The 19,612-nt window shown below is 56.4% G+C and overlaps 1 protein-coding gene across 2 annotated transcripts; it reads right to left on the bottom strand.

Moving 5' to 3' along the window:
- Positions 1–1,227: 1,227 nt before the first annotated feature.
- TKT (transketolase) lies at positions 1,228–19,314 on the bottom strand. 2 transcript variants are annotated; one of them, XM_011947289.1, is made up of 14 exons: positions 19,168–19,314; positions 18,173–18,286; positions 17,275–17,372; positions 11,610–11,801; positions 9,852–9,970; positions 8,081–8,274; positions 6,888–7,052; positions 5,722–5,878; positions 5,456–5,586; positions 4,725–4,808; positions 4,505–4,598; positions 3,202–3,324; positions 2,263–2,443; positions 1,228–2,121 (listed from the first exon to the last, which is right to left on the bottom strand). In XM_011947289.1, the coding sequence occupies exons 1-13, from the start codon at positions 19,312–19,314 to the stop codon at positions 2,268–2,270; spliced, it is 1,794 nt and encodes a 597-aa protein (XP_011802679.1). In that variant the 3' UTR covers positions 1,228–2,121; positions 2,263–2,267. The 2 variants fall into 2 exon arrangements, with proteins under 2 accessions (XP_011802679.1, XP_011802678.1); XM_011947288.1 differs by lacking the exon at positions 1,228–2,121 and having other exon boundaries at positions 2,160–2,443.
- Between the last annotated feature and the right edge of the window lie 298 nt (positions 19,315–19,612).

Below are 19,612 nucleotides of genomic sequence, written 5' to 3'. Positions count from 1 at the left end.
GAGGACTGCCCCATGTACTGAGCAGAGGATGGTGGGGTGGCTTTGGTCTGGGAAGTTTGCCCCCAGCCCTGCCCGCCCCTGTCAGGCTCAGCTGCCACAGCCCTCGCCCAAGCGGGTAGGGACGTGAGGTATCACCAGCACGCCCTCCTTGCAGCTGCATCCCGGCTCGTGGCTGTGTGGATTGTAGCCTCAGCCTCCCCTTTACCAGTGGGGGTGGGAGGGGCTTTCCCTGGTGCCAGGAAAGTTTGTCCTAGGCTGCTGTGGGGCCTGCTGCCCTCCTGCTCAGCTGCCTCTGCCATCAGGCCCCGCCAGGCCTTGCTAGCTGACAGGTCAGGCCACACCAGCCTCCAGTCAGGCCTCAGGCACCATCTTGGCTTCCTGTACTGCCTGGGCAGGGGCTGAGGGAGAAATGACAAGTTCGTCAGCCTCCCATGAAGGCCCAGCGATGGCTTCCAGCACACTCCACACCAAGCACGCCCTACACTAAGTCTTCTCACCAAAAAGGAGGCAGAGTTTCAGGAGCTCACCATGGCTTGGGATCCCTGAATGTCCCAGCTTCCTGTGGCCTTGATGTCCCAGGACTGGGTCTGGGTGACTGGATCAGGGGTCTTGCCTCTCCTCCCTCATCCTGCCCAGGCCCTGGCACCTGCTACCCAGGCTCTTGTCCTCTCCTTCACAAGCCGTGTGGGCCTGGGAGAGGCCAGGCAGGCTGGGGGTGAAGGCAGCTGCCGCTCCTGTCCCTCTGCTTTGGGTTAACCAGGGCCTCTCAGGTCCTTGGGGCATGGCTAGCCAGTGTAGATGGGCTCACCAGGCTGTAGGCTGGGCCTGTGCCTATGGCTCCGGTGTCCTTGTCCCAGTACTTGCCTCTAGATTCTCCGCAGGGGCCTGTGGGCTTTGGAGACGCACGGGACCTGCGCCCTGGGTTGTTCCCATCATCCTGTGCGACCAGGGCCCTTCTAGGGAGCCTATTGCATGATTCTCTTTTGAGGGCCCCAGGGGCAGTAGGGTACAGAAGGTGGAATCTCTAGACTCACAGAGACCCAGGTCCCAATCCCAGGTCTGCCCTCAGCACACTGGTGAACAGTCATTAGCCCAGGGCACCTCCCTGGGACCCAACCACGTCACCCCATGCCTGCTCCCTCTGAAATTGGTGTTAAGGCAAACACAGGCACAGCCCCCAGCACTGCCAGACCTGGCTGGGTAGCTAAGTGGTGGGGGCAGTTGCCTGACCTCGGCTTTGACAGGTTTTTTCTCTGCAGACTGTCAGGAGGACAGGTGGACAGGTCCACAAATGTGTCTCCTCCTTGCAACAGCTCTGAGGATTTCCTGGGGACACCACCAGTGGCCCGGGCACCCAGCCCTCCTCCCCCAGCACTAGTTTGTTCTTGGCCAGTACAAGGTTTTGCAGAGCTGGCCTTAGAAGCAGGGCTGACCCCAGCTGAGCCCGAGCAGCAGGCGGAGAAACCAGCAGTGTGAGGGCAGTCACCTAGGAACAGCAGAGCAGGACGGGGCTGGAGCTGGGGACTGCAGAATTCTGTGTATGACATCAGAAGCTCCTGGGCCAGTTGTCATATGGAGTCCCAGGCCCCAGTGGCAAGACCCAGAAATCTGCATTTTAACAAGTTGAGGGGGACAGTTCCACACTTGGGACTGAGGACCTCTCATACCATCCTGAGGGTCCCTTTTCCCCCAGGACCAAGGCTGCCCTGTCTCTGCTTCTCTGAGATGCCTAGTTAAGAGGGTCTGACAAGGATGAGGGACAATAAGCAAGTGAACCTCTCTACCCCAAGAGACCTGACTGCAAGGCTGTGGGGACTTGGGGGAGGTGGGGCAACCCTGAGAGTGCCCGGTCAGCTTCCACACCGAGGCAGTTCCCCAGCCCCCTCAGGGCCGGGCGGACTGAGGTCACAATGAGGGATATGGGTCTCAGCTTCTCATCTAGAAGGCAGGTTGCAGTCAAATGTCAGCTGGTGATGAATGGGAGGCAGTGATAGTTCTGGAGGTTGAGGGCAGTTGCAGGTGATTCCAAGGGGACTTGAGACACCCAGGTCCTGGTCCAGGGCCAAGGACACCAGCCTCCCTAGAGCACCCTCTACCCTTCTTCCCCAGAACCCACACTGGCTGCAAACACATCAAAGAAGAAAACATTTCAGGGCCAATTCATTTTTCTCAAAACATATATTTACCCCTCCTCTCAGTACATCTTTGAGCACCTTTCCCAGAATCTCAGGAATGTACAGACCCCCGCCCCACACTTCGTACCCGCCCTAGGCCTTGGTGATGAGGCCCTTCACAGCTTGTGCAATGGCATCCTTGTCAATACCGAACATCTTCAGCAGCTCAGCTGGCTTCCCACTTCTTGGTACCTGGTTAACTGCCAGGTGGGTGACAGTGATGCCAGGCTCGCCCACCACTGCACTGGACACCGCCTCACCAATGCCACCTAGAAATGAAAGGAGGGGAGTCAGAAGACGAGGCCTCAGGGTGAGCAGTGGTGGGCCCAGCCCTCTCTGTCAGCCTCAGTCAAGGATGGAGGAGGCTACATACGCACTGCCTTTCTCCACCTGCAGCCACGAGCCCATCACATAACTCATTGTTTTTATTGTTTTAAAGAGTCGGGTTTCGCTATGTTGCCCAGGCTGGTCTCCAACTCCTGAGCTTAAGAAATCGGCCATCCTCAGCCTCCCAAACTGCTGGGATTACAGGCGTGAGCCACCGCACTCGGCCCGAAACGATTTTTATAGGCCCAAACGTGGCCTCTAAGTGTTTGTTTCAAACACCATCCTCTGGCCAGCAACTGTCCATAGTCTGATCATCTACATTTGACCCCAGAGTCAAAGCCCATCTCTCCCACTGGGGCCTCCTCCTTAGAGAGGCTGGTGTGTACTTAGGGAGCCTGCTGTGTGAAGGACTCACCGCTACCTCGGGGACACCACCACCATTTAGCAGCGAGGCTGGAATCCTCACCAGCTTCCTGGGCAGCAGGAGCTCCACAGAGCTCACCAGCAGCTGTGTGTTAGCTGGGTCTCCAGGCCAAGCCTGAGGCCTGTTAAGAGACCATGTCCCAGCTGCTCTGAGGGACAGCTCTGGGGGTTCTGGGCCACAGCTGCCCTCCTGGGGCTCAGACAGAAGAGGCACGTCCAATGCTCAGGCTCTCTGGCCCTGCCCCTTGCCCAGCTTGCCTGCCCCAGGCCTCCTTACCTTCGTAATAATGGTCCTCCACGGTGAGGATCCTGCCCTTGGTGGCACGAGCGCTGTCGAGAATGAGTTTTCTGTCCAGGGGCTTGATGGTGAAGGGGTCCAGCACGCGGATGTTGATCTTTTCTGTGAGGGAGAGCATACGGCATGGCTGAGGGGAGGGCTGGGCACCACTGTCTGCCCTGGTGGGGGCCTGGGGGGACATCCTGAGGACTGCGTTTAGCTAAGAGCTCAGCCTGCGGGCCTGTCCCTGTACCAGGGAGAACCACTTGCCACTTTGTTCCCATGGCTGAGCTTATGCCTGCCAACCCCTTGCACTGGGGCATCCGGTCCAGCTGCGTTGCCTGCAGTATCCAAGAACCCGGAGTGGAGTGTGCAGGCCCTGAGCGCCTTCCCTCATCCTCCCACAGCCTTGAAGACAAAGGGAATGCGAGAGGAAACACTCCAGGTATCTGGCCTGACAGAAGGTGAGGGTTGATATGGTGATGTGGGGGAGCTGCAGCCAGCAGAGTGATCAGAGGCCCAGGTGCAGCCCCAGCAGCAGAAGCACCTTCTCAGAAGGACAAACCCAAGCCTGCCAGGCCCTGCTTAAAGCTCACCCCACTGGATCTCCCCCTGCCTGGGGATGGGGTCCCCTGGCTCCTCCAGCCCCATCTTGCTCCTGCCTGGCCCTGCTCTGGCCTCCCTTTACTCCCCTCTCTACTAATCAATTCCTACCCACTCTGAGGCCACTTTCTGGAAGATGCCACACCTGCCCCCTCTTTCGTGCTAAAACATGACATCTGTTGTGTGATTCTATTGCAGGAGAGGCCAGTGCCTGTCTCCCCTACAAACCACTAGCCAACACTGTGAGCTCGCAGTCATAATAATAGAATACCAAGTCACATGCATGTAACCCTCAGGACAGCCCTGCGGGGAAAGGGCTAGTATCTCCATTTTCAGATGGGAAAACAGGCATGGTGATAGGTAGGGAATAACTTCCTTAATTAGTGCCTGGCTGAGTGATTCCCGCCCTGCGGGCAGGCTCCAGGCCACTGATCTGACCACCGTGCTGAGGGATCTCAACTTTAGAGTCATAGGGTAGGGATAGTGAGCACTGCAGTCCCAGGACTTAGCATCATGCCAGACAGAACAAGTGCTCAAAGGATGGCTTCAATTACCATCATCATTTAATTAAATGAAATTCTTTCTCTTTAGCTGTGAGCTCTTCAAGAAAGAAAGAACGGAAAGAATGAAAGAAAGAACGAACCCCAAGACCTAGCATGCAGTGGCCATTCAGTGGATGACTTTGGAGGCCCCTTCTCACCTTTCTTCAGCAGCTCGGCGGCAGCCAAGGCCTCGTGCAGGGTCACCCCAGCCCCGATCACGGTCACCTGGTCATCTTTGCTCTTCAGGACCACCTGAGGGTGACACAGAGGGCAGGTGAGGCTCAGGGCCTCGGGGCAGGGTGGGCCCTGACTGCTGGGAGTCACAGCAGGGAGGGTCCAGGCAGCTCTGTGGGCTCCTGGGGCATGTGAGGCACTGACCTTGGCTTGTCCAACCTGGAAGTCCTCATTGTTGTTATAGATGATAGCATTTTCTGGGCGGCTGGTCCGGATGAAGCAGATACCCTGAGACGGAAACAGATAAACTGAGGATACAGGATGTGGCACACCCAACCTCAGAGATGAGGTCTTTCTAGAGAGGCCATCCCTTCCCATGGGAGTGTCAGTCACTGCATCCTGGCTACTCCAGCAGGGAAAAGGGCCTTGCTTGCCCTCTGCCGCCCGCACCCCACTTGAACACTCTGAGAACTGCCCGCCACCTTGCAGCCCCAGGCCGAAGGCAACTTTCCACCAGGTAAACTAGCTGCAGGTGGGCTACTCCTGCAGCGTGCATCAGGCAGAGGGGCAGGAACCACGTACACTGTGTCTATGCAGTGCAGCTCCGGGCCTGGACCACAGGGCTCAGTTCATCCTTGCCTGTCTTGGAGAATCCAACTCAGGAGGGTGGGCAGGTGTCAACCGCCGGACCGGCCAGGGCTGCCAGGATTCTCAGCGGAGACAGACTGGCAATCAGTTGACAATGTCTGCCACGTGGCAGTAAGTGGGGCATGTATTTCATTTTTTCTTGTCTAACTTCCACAAGTTACACAAACACCAGGGGCAAGGTCAGGAAACATCCCCTGGGGCAGCGAGTGACCAGCTCTGGCCTCCTCTTCTGTTTCCCTCAGGAAGTGATAGCTGCCAGCAGGAGAAAGAACAGCCACGCGACCTACCTTTGTATTGGCGGCTAGTTCCACTGCCTTCTCTGTAGCAACGCCATCACTTGGGTAAAAGACAGTTGACATGGGGACTGATCGAAACATGGCCAGATCTTCCAGGGCCATCTGGGAGGGCCCGTCTTCCCCTGGGGTGTGCGGAAAGGATATGCGGAAATAAGACCCCCCCGCCCATGGGCTGGAATCCTCGCCCACCCTCCTCCCATACCTCCTGGTGCAAAAGTCGAGGGAGCTCCAGGTGTAAGTGCCCTGGCTAAACTCACCGATGGAAACGCCACAGTGGGAGCCACAGAGGTTGATGTTGCTCTCGGAGATGGCGGCCATGCGAATCTGGTCAAAGGCCCGTGTGAAGAAGGCTGCGAAAGTGCTGCAGAAGGGCACCGTCCTGTTGCGGGTGGCACAGCCCACCGCGATGCTCACCTAGGGGCAGGGGGGGCAGGGTCAGCCCAAAGGGGCAGGCAGAGGGTGGTCAGGGAGCCTAGGACCCCTTTCGTGGAGAAGGCCACAGTTTGTGTATAGATTGTCCATCCTTTCTGAGCTTCTGAATGTGTTCCCCACCACCTTCTTCTGCAGAGACCCCTCCCCAGGGTCCAAAGGCAGTAGCCTCATGCCTGCTGAGGCTCCAGTCCCCAAATCACTCATCCAGAAGCAGCACTGAGTACAGTCATCAGTTCCAAACCAGCTGCCCCTCAAGGCTCCAAAATCTGCCAGCCAACACGAGGCCTCTTTCCCCAGTACCTGAGGCCTCCCCAGCCCCACACCCTGCAGAGCAGTCTCTGGAAACCAGAGATAATTTCAGGTCCAGTTGGAAGAACTCTGGAGATGTGAGTGCCCTCCAGAGAAAGGAAGCTCCCTGTCCCTAAGGGCCTGTAAGCCAGGCTGGGCTCCTGGACTACCATGAGGAGATATTTTGAAAAAGTGGACAAAACATTGTTTCTTACTTCACAACCTCAGTTCCTGACAAGGGGCTGCTTCCCCAGATAGGAACATGTCAGGGGCCCAGAGTTCCCTCATCTCTGCATCCCTCAGGGTGGCAGGGCCCAGAGCCATGTGCATTACATGTGCTCAACAGACTCTGGCTGCTATACCCATCACGGCCCCACCTACTGGCCGGGCCTGCTCTCCACCTGGAAGGGACCCCATTCACCACCACCAGGCCTGGCCTGCACGCAGCTCCTGAGAGGACCTGCAGTCCCATTCGGTTCCCCCACGTGCACACTTGTCCAGGACATTTGCACCTCGGCAGAACCTCCCAAACTGTGGCTACTCAAGGTCAGGGGTTAATGCTGGGTCCTGGCTTTTCTTATAGTCTCCCTGGGCTGGCCCACAGCAGGTACCTGGCCCTGCCAAAATGGTTGCCCCGCACCCCTCAGACCACAGCCTTCAGCCTTGGGTGGACCTGTCCCTGCCAGCCGACCCCGGCACCCACCATGTTCTGCTCAGCAATGTAGCACTCGATGAAGCGGTCCGGGTGCTCCTTTTTGAAGATCTCTGAGAAGGTGGAATTTTTGGTGTCTCCATCCAGGGCGATGATGCGGTCACTGGCATGGCCCAGCTTGGCCAGTGCCTGCCCGTAGGCCTTGCGGGTGGCTATCTGTGAGGAAGAGAGTGGGAAGCCTCTGGACCCCTCTGAGGGTGTGTGCACGCCTGCGGCCTGGAGCCCTGCTTTTAGAGAAGGATTAAAACAGGGCCAAAGGCCGGGTGCGGTGGCTCAAGCCTGTAATCCCAGCACGTTGAGAGGCCGAGACGAGCAGATCACAAGGTTAGGAGATCGAGACCATCCTGGCTAACATGCTGAAAGCCCGTCTCTACTAAAAAATACAAAAAACTAGCCGGGCGAGGTGGCGGGCGCCTGTAGTCCCAGCTACCCGGGAGGCTGAGGCAGGAGAATGGCGTAAACCCGGGAGGCGGAGCTTGCAGTGAGCCGAGATCGCGCCACTGCACTCCAGCCCGGGCAACAGAGTGAGACTCCGTCTCAAAAAAAAAAAAAAAAAAAAACGGGGCCAAAAACAGAAGCCCAAGAGCACAAGGTCCTGTGGAGACTTTGAACTGCTGAAAGGTTGCCAACGACTATGGTCAATGTCTGGGAGCCCCTGGAGCGCCCCCTGCCCCTAGCCTGGCTGTGAAAGGTATAAGCTACAGAAGACACCCACCAGCCCCAACCTCGGGCCTGCTGCACCAGGTCTATGAACCTATTCCACTTTGCACGGGAACACAGAAGGCTTGGGAGTTAAGGCCAGGCACAGGCTGCATGGATGGGTTCCCTTGGGACAGAAACCTGGAGCAGGACAGCTCTGTCTAGCCTTGCTCAGGCCAAGGGTCCCTCGTGGACCAGTGATGCAAGGACTTGGGAGTGAGTCCTTGGCTTTGATCCCAGTTCTGTCAGTAGCTTGCTAAGTTTGCTAAGTGGACAACTCCCTTGCCCTGTCTGAGCCTCTGCAGGTCAACTCCAGAGCTGGCTGTCCTGCTGAGAGAAGTGACAGGAACAACACCTGAGGAATCACTCCTTGTCCTAAATGAATCGCACTCCTCCCTTTCCCAGCCCTCCAGAAGGCACATCTGGGCCACAGCCTTGGGGAACCTGAGAACTACAGGTCCAGAGAAACAGGCCCCACTTTGTACCTTGTCCCCAACTTTGTAGCTGGGCAAGCTGGGCATGCGGATATTGGCAATGTCCACTGAGGGGGCGTCCTCCTGCGGGGGGGTTGCCAGGATCTTCTTTTTGCTCTGGATCTGGCTGTAGATCTCCTGGATGATCTGCTCAGCCATGTTTTTGGGGAGGGGCTTCCCATGCCAAGACTCCTTATCTTCTACCCCTGCAAGGCCAACATGGGAGGACAGAGGAATGTGTTAAGACAGAAGCTCCCAGAGGGCCAGGAGGCTGCCCTAGGAGCCTGGCCCTCCACCTGCCGAGGGCAAGGGAGGAATGGCATCATCCCACACAGGAGGAGCCCAGCCAGGCACGGAGGGTCGCAGTGAATAGGATAGACCCCTGTGCGCCCACCACTCACTGTCTACTGCCTGGTCCTCCCGGAACTCGCAGCTGAGCGGGAAAGGAGGGGCCAGACGTGGGCAGGTGTGTGTTTCTGGGCCTGCTGCCCCATCCCTTCACCAATGTGTCCCTTCTCTTCCTCCCCGCAACCCTACCCACAGGGTCACACACAGGTGGTGTCTGCTGCAGAAATACTCAGTTTGTCGACTGGGGTGGAAGGACCCTGGCCATCAGAAGGGGAACCCAAGGCCAGAACAAGGCTTCCAGGGTCACCCAATGCATCTGTGAGCAGCAGAGGGGTCTCTAAGTACCTAGGCTTGCCCTCCCATGGCGCCTTGTTGTGTGGGGCCAGCAAGGCTGAATATCCCTCTCCCTGGAGGTCACCTCAGTAGTCACTAGAGTCTGGCCAGAGCGAAGAACAGACTGACCTCTCAGGTAGCACCCAGCAGCCCCCCAGAAGCTGCAAGTGGTCCAGATCCTGCCCAGTATTATGAACACCTGAGGGCAGTGCCAGGCAGCAGCACCAAAGCCATGACAATATCCCAGAGCCCTATCCTCGACATCCACCTCCTCCCAGACACCACCCAGCAGCGCCAAACCCCCACTCAGAACGTCCTCATACACCTGAGTCTACACGGGCAGAACAAGCCCCAACCCCTGAGAGCAGGCAAGTGGACAGCCAGGGGCATCTGTGAGGGAAGCCTACCCAGGCCCTGGAATCAGCCCCCCTCGTGCCATAGACTTCCTCTGTCCCGGGGCAAGTCCCTGACCACGTGTAGCCTCATTTTCCCATCTTTAAAATGGGTGAGGGCCATCCCAGGCCTAGGAATCTGAAGCCCACACCTGGGTGCCAAGGACTGACTGACGCCTGTCTCGTTCTCTGGCCTGGGGCAGAAGCCAGGTTCCAAACCCCTCAAGGTTCTCGGCCCACACAGGCCTTGCTCAGCGCCTGCCATTGCGTGAGGAGCACCCCACTCACCACCTGGAGGGAACAGGTCTCTCCAGGCCCTGCCCGGCTCTGTGCTGGCTCTTCAACTGGAGCACGTGGTTGGAGCTGGCAGAGTGTACAGACCTGCGGCTCTGAAAGGCACCAGCCAGGGTGGGGCACGGGGGCTGCCTCACTCTATGACCTTCCTCTCACCCACATACCCTCCAAGTCCCTCCTCTCCTCCTGCCTGTACATGCCCCCACTGGCAGAAGCCAGACAGATCCGAGTTCAAATCCTGGCTTAGCCACGGGGGGGTCACTGAGTCATAGCGTCTCCCGCTCCCCTTCCCTGGAGCCTGGTGCAATCAGTGTGCAGCAAGGGCTAGTGTTTCCCTGGATGTGAGGGTCAGAGCTATGTAGCCACAGGGTCAGGGCCAGGGGTGAAGGTGGGGAAGGTGGCTCATGCATACTGACCCGTGATCCCTCGGCCCTTGAAGGTCTTGGCAATGATGGCTGTTGGCTGGTGCTTGGCCTGGCCAAAGGCCTTGCACAGCTCCTCCACGCTGTGTCCATCCACGATGATGGCGTGCCAACTGGGGATGGGGGGGGCAGAGAGTGAGGGGCAATTCCCAGGGGCCACAGCACTGAGGAGCCTCCCAGGGAAAGGTCGGCCTTGGCATCTGGGGGTCTGCCCAGGCTCCACCCCACAACTGCGGCCTCAGCTGGAGTAGTAGAAAGCTTGCAACATTCCGGTTTCCAGTTTGGGTTTTTTAACCCTTTTCTTTTTCACATTATTTTTACTCCTTTTGTTTGCCTCTGAACAGGTTTTCCTCTTCTTCCTAAGTAATCCAGAGCTCAGTTCCTTTATTGTCTCTTCCATTCCTGATCTGCTCATTTCCTGCTGAAAGCTGTTCTGGGGTCAGCACACTGGATTTGGAATCTGTCTGCTATGAGATTCTTGATGAATTTTTTGGCCCAATTTTTATTTGGGGGAACACATTTGATCACAGATGCTGGATGTGGTGCTGGAAACTTTTGAAATGAACCATGTTGTCAAATATATAGGAAGGAGCTGGGGCAGAGCAGGCTTTCTCTTGAAAAGCTATCCTTTTGGGGACTCTTTTTGGCATAATAATAATAAAAATAGCACCGCTCAAACTGAGTGCCATGCCAAGCACTGCCCATTGAAGCCTCACCACGCCATGTCTGGGTGCTGAGTTGGCCCCATTTTACAATCAGCCGAGACACTGAAGGTGGAGTAACTTGACCCACGCCACAAAGCAAGTTAGCAGTAGAGCCAGGACTTCAGCAATCTGGCTTGAATCACAAGTTTATGGACACAGGTCCTAGGGGTGCTGCTGGGGTTGTACTCTGAGTCCCCAGATCGATGTGGCCTGAGGACCCCGTGGTTCAGGTTTCTCGTCTGTCCAACAGAGATTATTTCCTCCCTTCCTGAGGTCAGTCATCAGGGAACACAGGCCTGCGTCTGCTGCGCTACTGCAAGGTAACCCCAAGCATCCTGTTACTTAGTGTAGTCACAGGCACGGGCTCATCTGCAAAACGCAGCCCTGGAGGCTTGACCTGAGTCCCAAAGCCTTGCACAGCACCTGCCCTGTTCCCTCCCCTCCATAGCCTCCTCAGCCAATGCTGGGCCCCTGTGCAGAGCAGCTTGTGTTTGGGGACACAGGTGGAGGCTTTGAGGCAGGGTCCCTCTGGCTGACACCCATGCAGACTGACCTCCCTGCTTTGTGCCCTTTGACCCTGAATGTGTAACCAATCAAGGCTGAAGGGAGGCATCTGGAAACCCTCTCTCCCATTTCACCAGGAGCCTGTTCCTCCTCCCCAGGCTGGCTGGGGCTGGGCACGGGATGTGGCCACCAAACTGAGGTTCAAACCTCTCCACAGCTATATGTCCTTTAGCTTTACTGAGTGAGCCCCCATCCCTCAAGAACCCTCCTTCCTCAAGAACAAAGTGAGTCAATGTGAGATGGTGTGTGGAAGCTCTGAGAACCACCATGCCGTGACCATGGAAACAAGGAAACTCACTTAAAACTGGGCCTGGCCCACATATCCATGGTGGTAGCCTGAGTCACTAAGTCCAAATGCCTAGAGTTTGAAATTGTGAGTCCAATTTCAAACTCTAGGGACCTGTAGACGGGGCTTTAAGTTCCCAGCTTCAGCTCCTGCACCTGCAAAGCTGTGATCATACTCAGGCCACAGCCTCGTACGTACCCGAAGGCCTCGCACCGCTTCTGGTAGATGTCCATCTGGTGCTGCAGTGGGGCTGGGTCACTCTGGCCCAGGCGATTGATGTCTAGAATGGCCACGAGATTGTCCAGCTTATAGATGCTGGCAAAGGCCATGGCCTCCCATACGGAGCCCTCTGACAGCTCCCCGTCTCCCAGCAAGCAATAGACTCGGTAGCTGTGGACAGAGAGTGAGTCAAGCCAGTCCCTTTCACCTGGACCCAGCTGGCTCCCACCGCCACCCATTCAAGGAGCCTGCACTCTGGGTAAAAGAGCAGCCATGCGTGGATATGCAGAACAGACGGCATTTACACTCAAGGGGCAACAGTGTCACCAGGTCCTTGCAGCCCACCACAAGCCACACCCCAAGAAGGAAGCCGTCAGGAGCTCAGGAAGAAGTACTGATTGTTAAGAAACAGAGGTCTAGGACAACAGGGATCTGGCCAATAAAATCAAGAAAAATGGAGGTTGTTGGAACGAGAGGAAAGTGAGGAAGAGTGGGTGAAGAGGCTTGAGCCACCTGCTGCAGGGGACGGACCCCGCTGTGAACCAGAGGTTGGAGGAGGCCTTGGGACTGGCTGGGTGGGCCAGTGGGAAAGGGAACCTTGGGAACCAAGCTCTGCTTCTGCCTGGAGGAGGGAGCTGGGCTGGGGAGGCCTGAGGCACTCGAGGCAACACCCTGGAGCAAGAGGGCTCAGGCGGAGGATGGAGCATGGAGGGCCCTTGAGGACCAGGTGCTTCATGGGACAGGCTCTCCCCAAGCTTCCAAGACTGGCTCTTGACCCCAAGATTGAAGCTGGGCCTGGCCCTGTCTCTACCACCAGGGCCCTCTCCTCCCTTCAACACAGGCAACCATGACCTTTTCAAGACAGTGAGACATGTTAAAAAGAACATTGAACTTGGGATAAATTACCCAGCAAACAACTTTCCGGGGCCCCAGGGGAGGGTGGGCGAGGGGGTGAGGCTAGAGGAAGGGAGACCAGTTCAGGGACTCTGAGCCCAGCCTGGGAGATGTGAGGGGATGGGGGTAGCAGAGGGACGGCAGCAACAGACACAGAACTTGTCTGAAGGTCGTGCTGTCAGGAAGTTGCTGATCTAGGATTCAAACACAGGTCTGACTATAGCCTAGACTGTCCACTCCTTGCAGTGTAGGCATGCACGTAGGGTGAGGAGTGGTGGGACTTGGGGACCTCCCCTTACCCTGCCCAGTGTCCAGCTGTGTAGCCCCAGGAAATGAGGCTGGTGCCTGGTTGGGCTCAGAGGGGACACGGCTGCCCTCCTGCTACTACAGGAAAAGGCCCTCAACCCAGCTGCATGCTCAGCAGTCCAAGCCTCCGGGCCTCCCTGCTGCAGGGTGAAGGCAGGGGCAGCCGGAAGAGGCTGGGACAGCCAGCCACGGAGCTGTCAGCATGACTCAGCACTTCCACATGCCAGCAGGCCGGGAGCGCTCCCTGCAGCCTCCCCTGCCTCGTGCTGCTCTTCTATGGCCTCCACCACAGGAGGTGGTGCCCCTGTGCGGTGCCATGGCCAGAAGGACAAAGCCTCAGGCCCACACTTCAGAGGCCCTATCCTGTCCCAGCCTCGCCGCCTCTTCCCCCTGTAGGTTTTGAGGGGGCCCGGAGACCCTGGAAGGGCTCTGGTCTGGTACAGCAGCTCCAGAAAGGGGCCACACAATGAGGCTGAGCCAGAGAGGCCTGTAGGGAACTTGACTTCCCAGAAAGGGATTCCAGGGAAGCCAACTGGCTCCCACCCCAAGCCCACACCCACCTCCAGGGAAGCCAAACCCAGGCTAGCACTGGAGGCCCAGCACAGCTTTGGACTTCGAGACTAGGGACAAGGCTAAGCCCTACAGGGCCATCAGGCTCAGGGTCAGGGGGCGTGCTGAGGTCCCAAGGAGATGCCAAGGAAGAGGTTGTGAACAGGGAAGGGGCCTACAGGAGCCTGGGCTAACCCTGAGACTTGGTATTGCCTGAGCTGTTAAGAGTTAGGGGTGGGGGGACTCCAAACATCCATTCATGAACTCATTTGAAGAGAGGGGACCCTAAACAGAAGGTCGACATTTGTTGCAGAACGATTTGGAAACCACCTTACATGTCCAACAAGAGAGGACTGGCTAGATGGATTATAGCAATAAAACAGAACATTACGTGGTCGTTAAAACCAGCTCTCAGGATGGGCGCAGTGGCTCATGCCTGTAATCCCAGCACTCTAGGAGGCTGAATTGGGCGGATGTCCTGAGGTCAGGAGTTTGAGACCAGCTTGGCCAACATGGTGAAACCCCATCTCTACTAAATACATAAAAATTAGCTGAGTGTGGTGGTTAGAGCCTGTAATCCCAGCTACTTGGGAAGCTGAGGCAGGAGAATCACTTGAACCCAGGAGGTGGAGGTTGCAGTGAGCTAAGATGGCACCACTGTACTCCAGCCTGGGCGACAGAGCAAGACTCCATATCAAAAGAAAACAAAACAAAAACCAGCTCTCCACTGTTAATGTCATGAGAAAATGCTCATGATAGAAGGCTTGGTTTAAAGTGCAATACTAGGTTTTATATTACACACACACACACTGGGATTACAGATATGTATGCTTTTTTCATGATAACATGGAAAAAATACATCACTAGATTTAAATTGGGGGTGGGAAGCAGTGTGTTAAGAATAAGGAAAACTCTGGTCGGGCGCAATGGCTCACACCTGTAATCCCAGTACTTTGGGAGGCCAAGGCGAGCGGATCACGAGGTGAGGAGATTGAGACCATCCTGGCTAACATGGTGAAAGCCCATCTCTACTAAAAATACAAAAAATTGCTGGGCGTGGTGGCACGCACCTGTAGTCCCAGCTACTCGGGAGGCTGAGGCAGGAGGTGAATCACTTGAACCCAGGACGCGGAGGTTGCAGTGGGCCGAGATCGCACCACTGCACTCCAGCCTGGATGACAGAGCGAGACTCCATCTCAGAAAAAATAAAAATAAAAAAATAAGGAAAACGTTCATTTCTTAATACCATTCTGTACTTTTTAAACAGGAGGGCAGGGCGGAGGCCAATTTGCTCTATCAAGACACAATCTGGGTGCCTGGCCTAACATGATAATCCCTGGATGCCCTGGGCCCTTCCCCCAGGTACAGTCGGGGGCCTAGGCTCTAGCCAACCCTGGCCCCGAGCCACTCTGGCTTCTGGGAACCCAGCTAAACTCCTTCTCCCTACACTAACTTGTTCCATTATGTTAGGGTCAGGAAATGCCCCTTCACAGGGAATTATTTCCAGCAACTGTAGGGAATAATTAACTCACATCTCTGGTACTCTGCCAAATAAAATGCTCTTAAACATGCATCCCATTCTTTGTGTGTCTCTCTCTCTTTACTTCACGGTGAATCATTTCTGGGTGTAGCCAAGCCTGCCCCAAGGCTCAGCCAGGGACTAAAAGAAAACTGTGGTCAGGCGACACTGGCCTGAGAGGGTCTGGAAGGGACTGTGAGGCCTCCTTGGAGAGCCAGTCCTGGGGAAAGGCCTGCACACAGAAGGTGCTCCCTGCAGCCTCCTGTCCTTCAAGGACCCACAGTCATTCCAAACCCTACTTGCCTGCCAGCTCCACAATAGCCCGGCATGGCGCCTCTGCTGCAGGGGTGGAGGACAGGGCAGTAGAGATGCAACCAGCTGCAGAGCTGGGCCCTTCTCCCACCTGGTGGGCTGGCCCCACTGGCCTTCCTCCTCCAGGAGGCTTCCCGCCCACAGGACTCCCCCAGCTCCTGTGGTGCCCTCAGCCACTCCGAGAGCAGCCTGGGAATGCTGAATACTGACTCTGGGTACCTCCACCACTGACTGGATGGCCTAGGCCAGCATCTTGCCTCAGCTTCCTCACCTGTAAGATGGATCACAGTTCTCAAACCACTACCCAACTCATAGGGGGTTTTTAAAGGTGGAACCCAATATAGCACATGAGCACTAAGCAAAGGGCCTAGGCCCTAAAGGGCAAAGGAACCCTTCTGATGAGTGATTGACATGGTTAGGCTCTCGGTCCCCACCCAAATCTTGTAGCTCCTGTAATTTCCACGGGTTGTGGGAGGGCCCAGTGGGAGATAACTGAATCATGGGGACAGGTCTTTCCCATGCTGTTCTTGTGATGGTGAATAAGTCCCACGAGATCTGATGGTTTTAAGAACGGGAGTTTCCCTGCACAAGCTCTCTCTTTGCCTGCTGCCATCCACTTGAGATGTGACTTGCTCCTCCTTGCCTTCCGCCACGATTGTGAGGCCTCCCTAGCCATGTGAAATTTAACTCCATAAAACCTCCTTTTCTTCCCTGACTCGGGTATGTTTTTATCAGCAGCATGAAAACAGACTAATACAATGATTATTCTTTAAAAAAAAAAAAAAAAATTTTTTTTTTTTTTTTTTTTAAAGAGGCAGAGTCTCGCTCTGTAGCCTAGGCTGGGATGCAGTGGCTCAATCATGGATAGCTATAATCTTGAAGCCCTAGGTTCAAGTGATCCTCCCACCTCAGCCTCCCATGTAGCCGGGACTACAGGTGTGCATCACCATGCCTGGCTAAGGTTTGCATTTTTTGTAGAAAGAGTCTTGCTTTCTTGCCCAGGCAACAGAACTTGCCTGGGCAACTTGAACTCCTGGCCTCAAGCAATCCTTCCCTCAGCCGGACTTTATTCTTTTTTTTTTTTTTTTGAGACGGAGTCTCGCTCTGTCCCCCAGGCTGGAGTGCAGTGGCCGGATCTCAGCTCACTGCAAGCTCCGCCTCCCGGGTTTCCGCCATTCTCCTGCCTCAGCCTCCCGAGTAGCTGGGACTACAGGCACCCGCCACCTCGCCCGGCTAGTTTTTTTTGTATTTTTTAGTAGAGACGGGGTTTCACCGGGTTAGCCAGGATGGTCTTGATCTCCTGACCTCGTGATCCGTCCGTCTCGGCCTCCAAAAGTGCTGGGATTACAGGCTTGAGCCACCGCGCCCGGCCTGGGACTTTATTCTTAACAGTTTACAACCTCACCCCCTCCCAGGCCATATCTGACCGTCAGACTAACCTATGGCTAGAACCTTTCTTGGGGGCCACGGGGGGCTGCTCCTACCAATTACCCGGTGGGCGCTGGAGCAGCACCTTTCCGGTCAGGCTCACCACCCACCCTCTGGAGGCTCAATCTCTCAAATGTTTGTTTCTTCCCTGCTGACAGGAGGTGGCTTACAGGTATCCCAGAACCCCCCAGAACATACAACCCTCCCCTTTACCAAGATAAAGGCAAGTGGCTCAGGCCTGGGCTCCTGGTGCCTAGTCAGACAGGAGCCTGGGGGTAGGTCTGAGACTTCCGGGGTCTGGGCACAGGGCTGGGGGCAAAACAGCAAGTCCTCAGCCTAAGCACTCCGGCTGAAGAGCACATGATTGGGAGCATGCACTCTGTGCAAACCCAGCCTTGCCAGTCACTGCTGACCCAGGGCAGGTCCCTTAACTCCTGAGTGTTTCCTCATTTGTAAAGGGGGCCGGTCACGGCACCAGCCATAGCAGATGTTTAAAGAGTAAAAGAGGCCACGCGTATGTATTACTCTGCCCTAGCCAGGAAAGAGGAAGAGTCTGGGGGCGGCGGTGAAGGGTGGGTCACCCAAGGGCCACTCCCCAAAACGACCCAGGGTGGGGGTGGGGAGTAGGCGTGTTACCTGGCCTTGTCGAAGTATTTGCCGGTGTAGGCCATCCCACAAGCGGCCCCGAGGCCCTGGCCCAGGGAGCCAGTGGCCACGTCGGTGAAAGCTTGTTTCTGTCATAACAGAAGGCCACAGTTAATCTGAGAGGAGAAGGGATCCTGGTCTCACCCGCCCCGGGAGCCATACTCCCACCCAGCCCAGCGAGCCCCTCCCCTCCAGGTCAAGCCCCAGGGCAGCCTCTACCCAGCATGTGACTTCTTCTCCTAATGAACTAATTATAGTTGTAGGTTCAAATCCCAGCCCTGCCCACTAGTCAGCTATGTGGCCTTAGGCCTCAGGCTGGGGGCTGAACCTCTGTGAGCTGAACCTCTGTGAGCCTCAGTTCCCGTATCACCCACTTTACAAAGGGCTGGGAGAGGGAATCATGAAAACATTGACATAGAACTTGTAGCCCTTGTGGGGACTCAGACCACATGACAGTTTTTGTGGTAATCCATGAAGTCTTAACATTTGCAGGGATGCTAGTTGGCACCCCAAGGAACAAACCGGGTTCCCTCCCCAGAGCGTCACCAGCATCCTAGAGCCACCCCCTTAGAAGAGAGTCCCTTTTCTTCCCAAGCTGTAGCTACCTAGCCAAGGAGGCCCAGCACAGAAGGGAAGCGTGGGGAGAGGCCCTCCCTGAAGTCATCCCAGAACACCCTGGCTGAGGCCTCAGAAGGCCTTCCCCTTTGGCACCAGCTTGGGGTGAATACGTGCCCCCAAAACACCTGCTTCGTTCCTTCCTCGTCTCAGTGCCCTCCTCCGCCTTTCAATACCTTTGGCTTCTCAGTGGGCACCCTCTGCCCCGGTCCTGCATATCTGAGAAACAGGAAGCGGAGGCAGAGGCATGAGAGGCTCTGGCAGGAGTACTTACGGGGACCGGGTGCCCGTCCAAGTCGGAGCTGATCTTCCTCAGGTTCAGCAGCTCCGCCTCGGGCAGGAAGCCAGCTTCAGCCCAGACCGCGTACAGGATGGGAGCTGCATGGCCCTGCCGGGAGATGGACAGTGGGGTGAGGTCAGGTGGGGAGCGGTTCTACTTGGGGCTGTGCCTACTGCACACTGACCCCTGGGGCCTGGCTGAGTCGGCCAACTGCAGCATCCATTTCAGGGGAGGAAGCAAGTGAAGGCCACTTCTCTCCTTTCAGCCCTCTTCAGCCTCTTGGTTTTCAGCCCAAAGTTCCCACTGCCAAGGCTGGGCAGGCACTAAGACAGGTGCAGGGGGCACAGCTGTGAGGCTGGACAAAGCCAAAACCCCAGCAGGCAGCTGGCTGCCCTAATCCCTGGTTTCTGGCATGGGAACAACTTGGACAGACTTCTAAGCTCTAAAGCCTGCCCTGAGAGACCAGACGCCACAGAGGCAGGCCTGAGCACAGGTGGATTTCAGGGGTCTGTGGCTGTGATTCCACCCAGAAGGGGCAGGTCAGGGGGGTCCCCATCCAAAACCCTGCTACAGCATACCACTACCCCTGAGGGGGGCAAGCCGTGGCCTCGGGAGCGCTGGCACAACATAGAAAGAGCAGGCAGGGAGTCACAACCCAGACCAAGATGCCAGTCCTGCCTGTCAACACCCAGACTGGGCAGAACACACAACAGACATTCCCGTAGTTCCCTACTCCATTTCTTTGGGTTAAAGCGTTGTTCATGTACCTGGGCTCCATGGCAGAGCAACCCATCAATTCAGTCCTGTATTCCTTAGCCAGCTGGGTCAGCAGAGCAGGACACTGAGTTAGGGGCCAGGACGAGCAGGGAGAAGGCACCTGGGAGAGGTGAGCCCAGCCAGACCTCCTCAGAGACCACTCACCATTCCAGAGCCCATGTGACCCTAGTCCCAGGCAAGGTGTGGCTGGCGGTGGGCAGCTGGGCTCTTACCTTGGAGAGCACAAAGCGGTCATTGTGTGGGTTCCGGGGGTCCTGGGACTTGTAGCGCATGGTGTGGAAAAAGAGGACAGCCATGATCTCTGCGGCGCTGCAGCATGACGTGGGGTGGCTGTGGCCCAGGAGAGAAGACAGACACATGCATCACGGCCGTGCACTCCTGAGCTATCGTGCTCAGCTGTATAGGGACCTGGGGGGTGCATGTCCCGAGGAGTCACACAGGCCTGGCTTATCAGACAGCCATGTGCTCTTGTTCCCTGGGAGGGTGACACAGGGTCTCAAGAAAGCCACTGCTGACAGCTTGGGGCCTGGGCCAGCTGGTGGGGGTGCTGGGGACTGTTGTACCTTCCCAGGGGCACCAGATCCTCAGAATCATGGCAACTGAAAATATCTGGGGTTGGACTTGAGTAAGAAGGAAGGAGGGGCCCAGGAGAGATCC

This window comes from Colobus angolensis, unplaced genomic scaffold, assembly GCF_000951035.1.
Source record: "Colobus angolensis palliatus isolate OR3802 unplaced genomic scaffold, Cang.pa_1.0 Scaffold26, whole genome shotgun sequence".
Taxonomy (NCBI): Eukaryota; Metazoa; Chordata; class Mammalia; order Primates; family Cercopithecidae; genus Colobus; species Colobus angolensis.
Note: the sequence above shows the minus strand (reverse complement) of the source record. Positions and strands in the feature narration are given on the sequence as shown.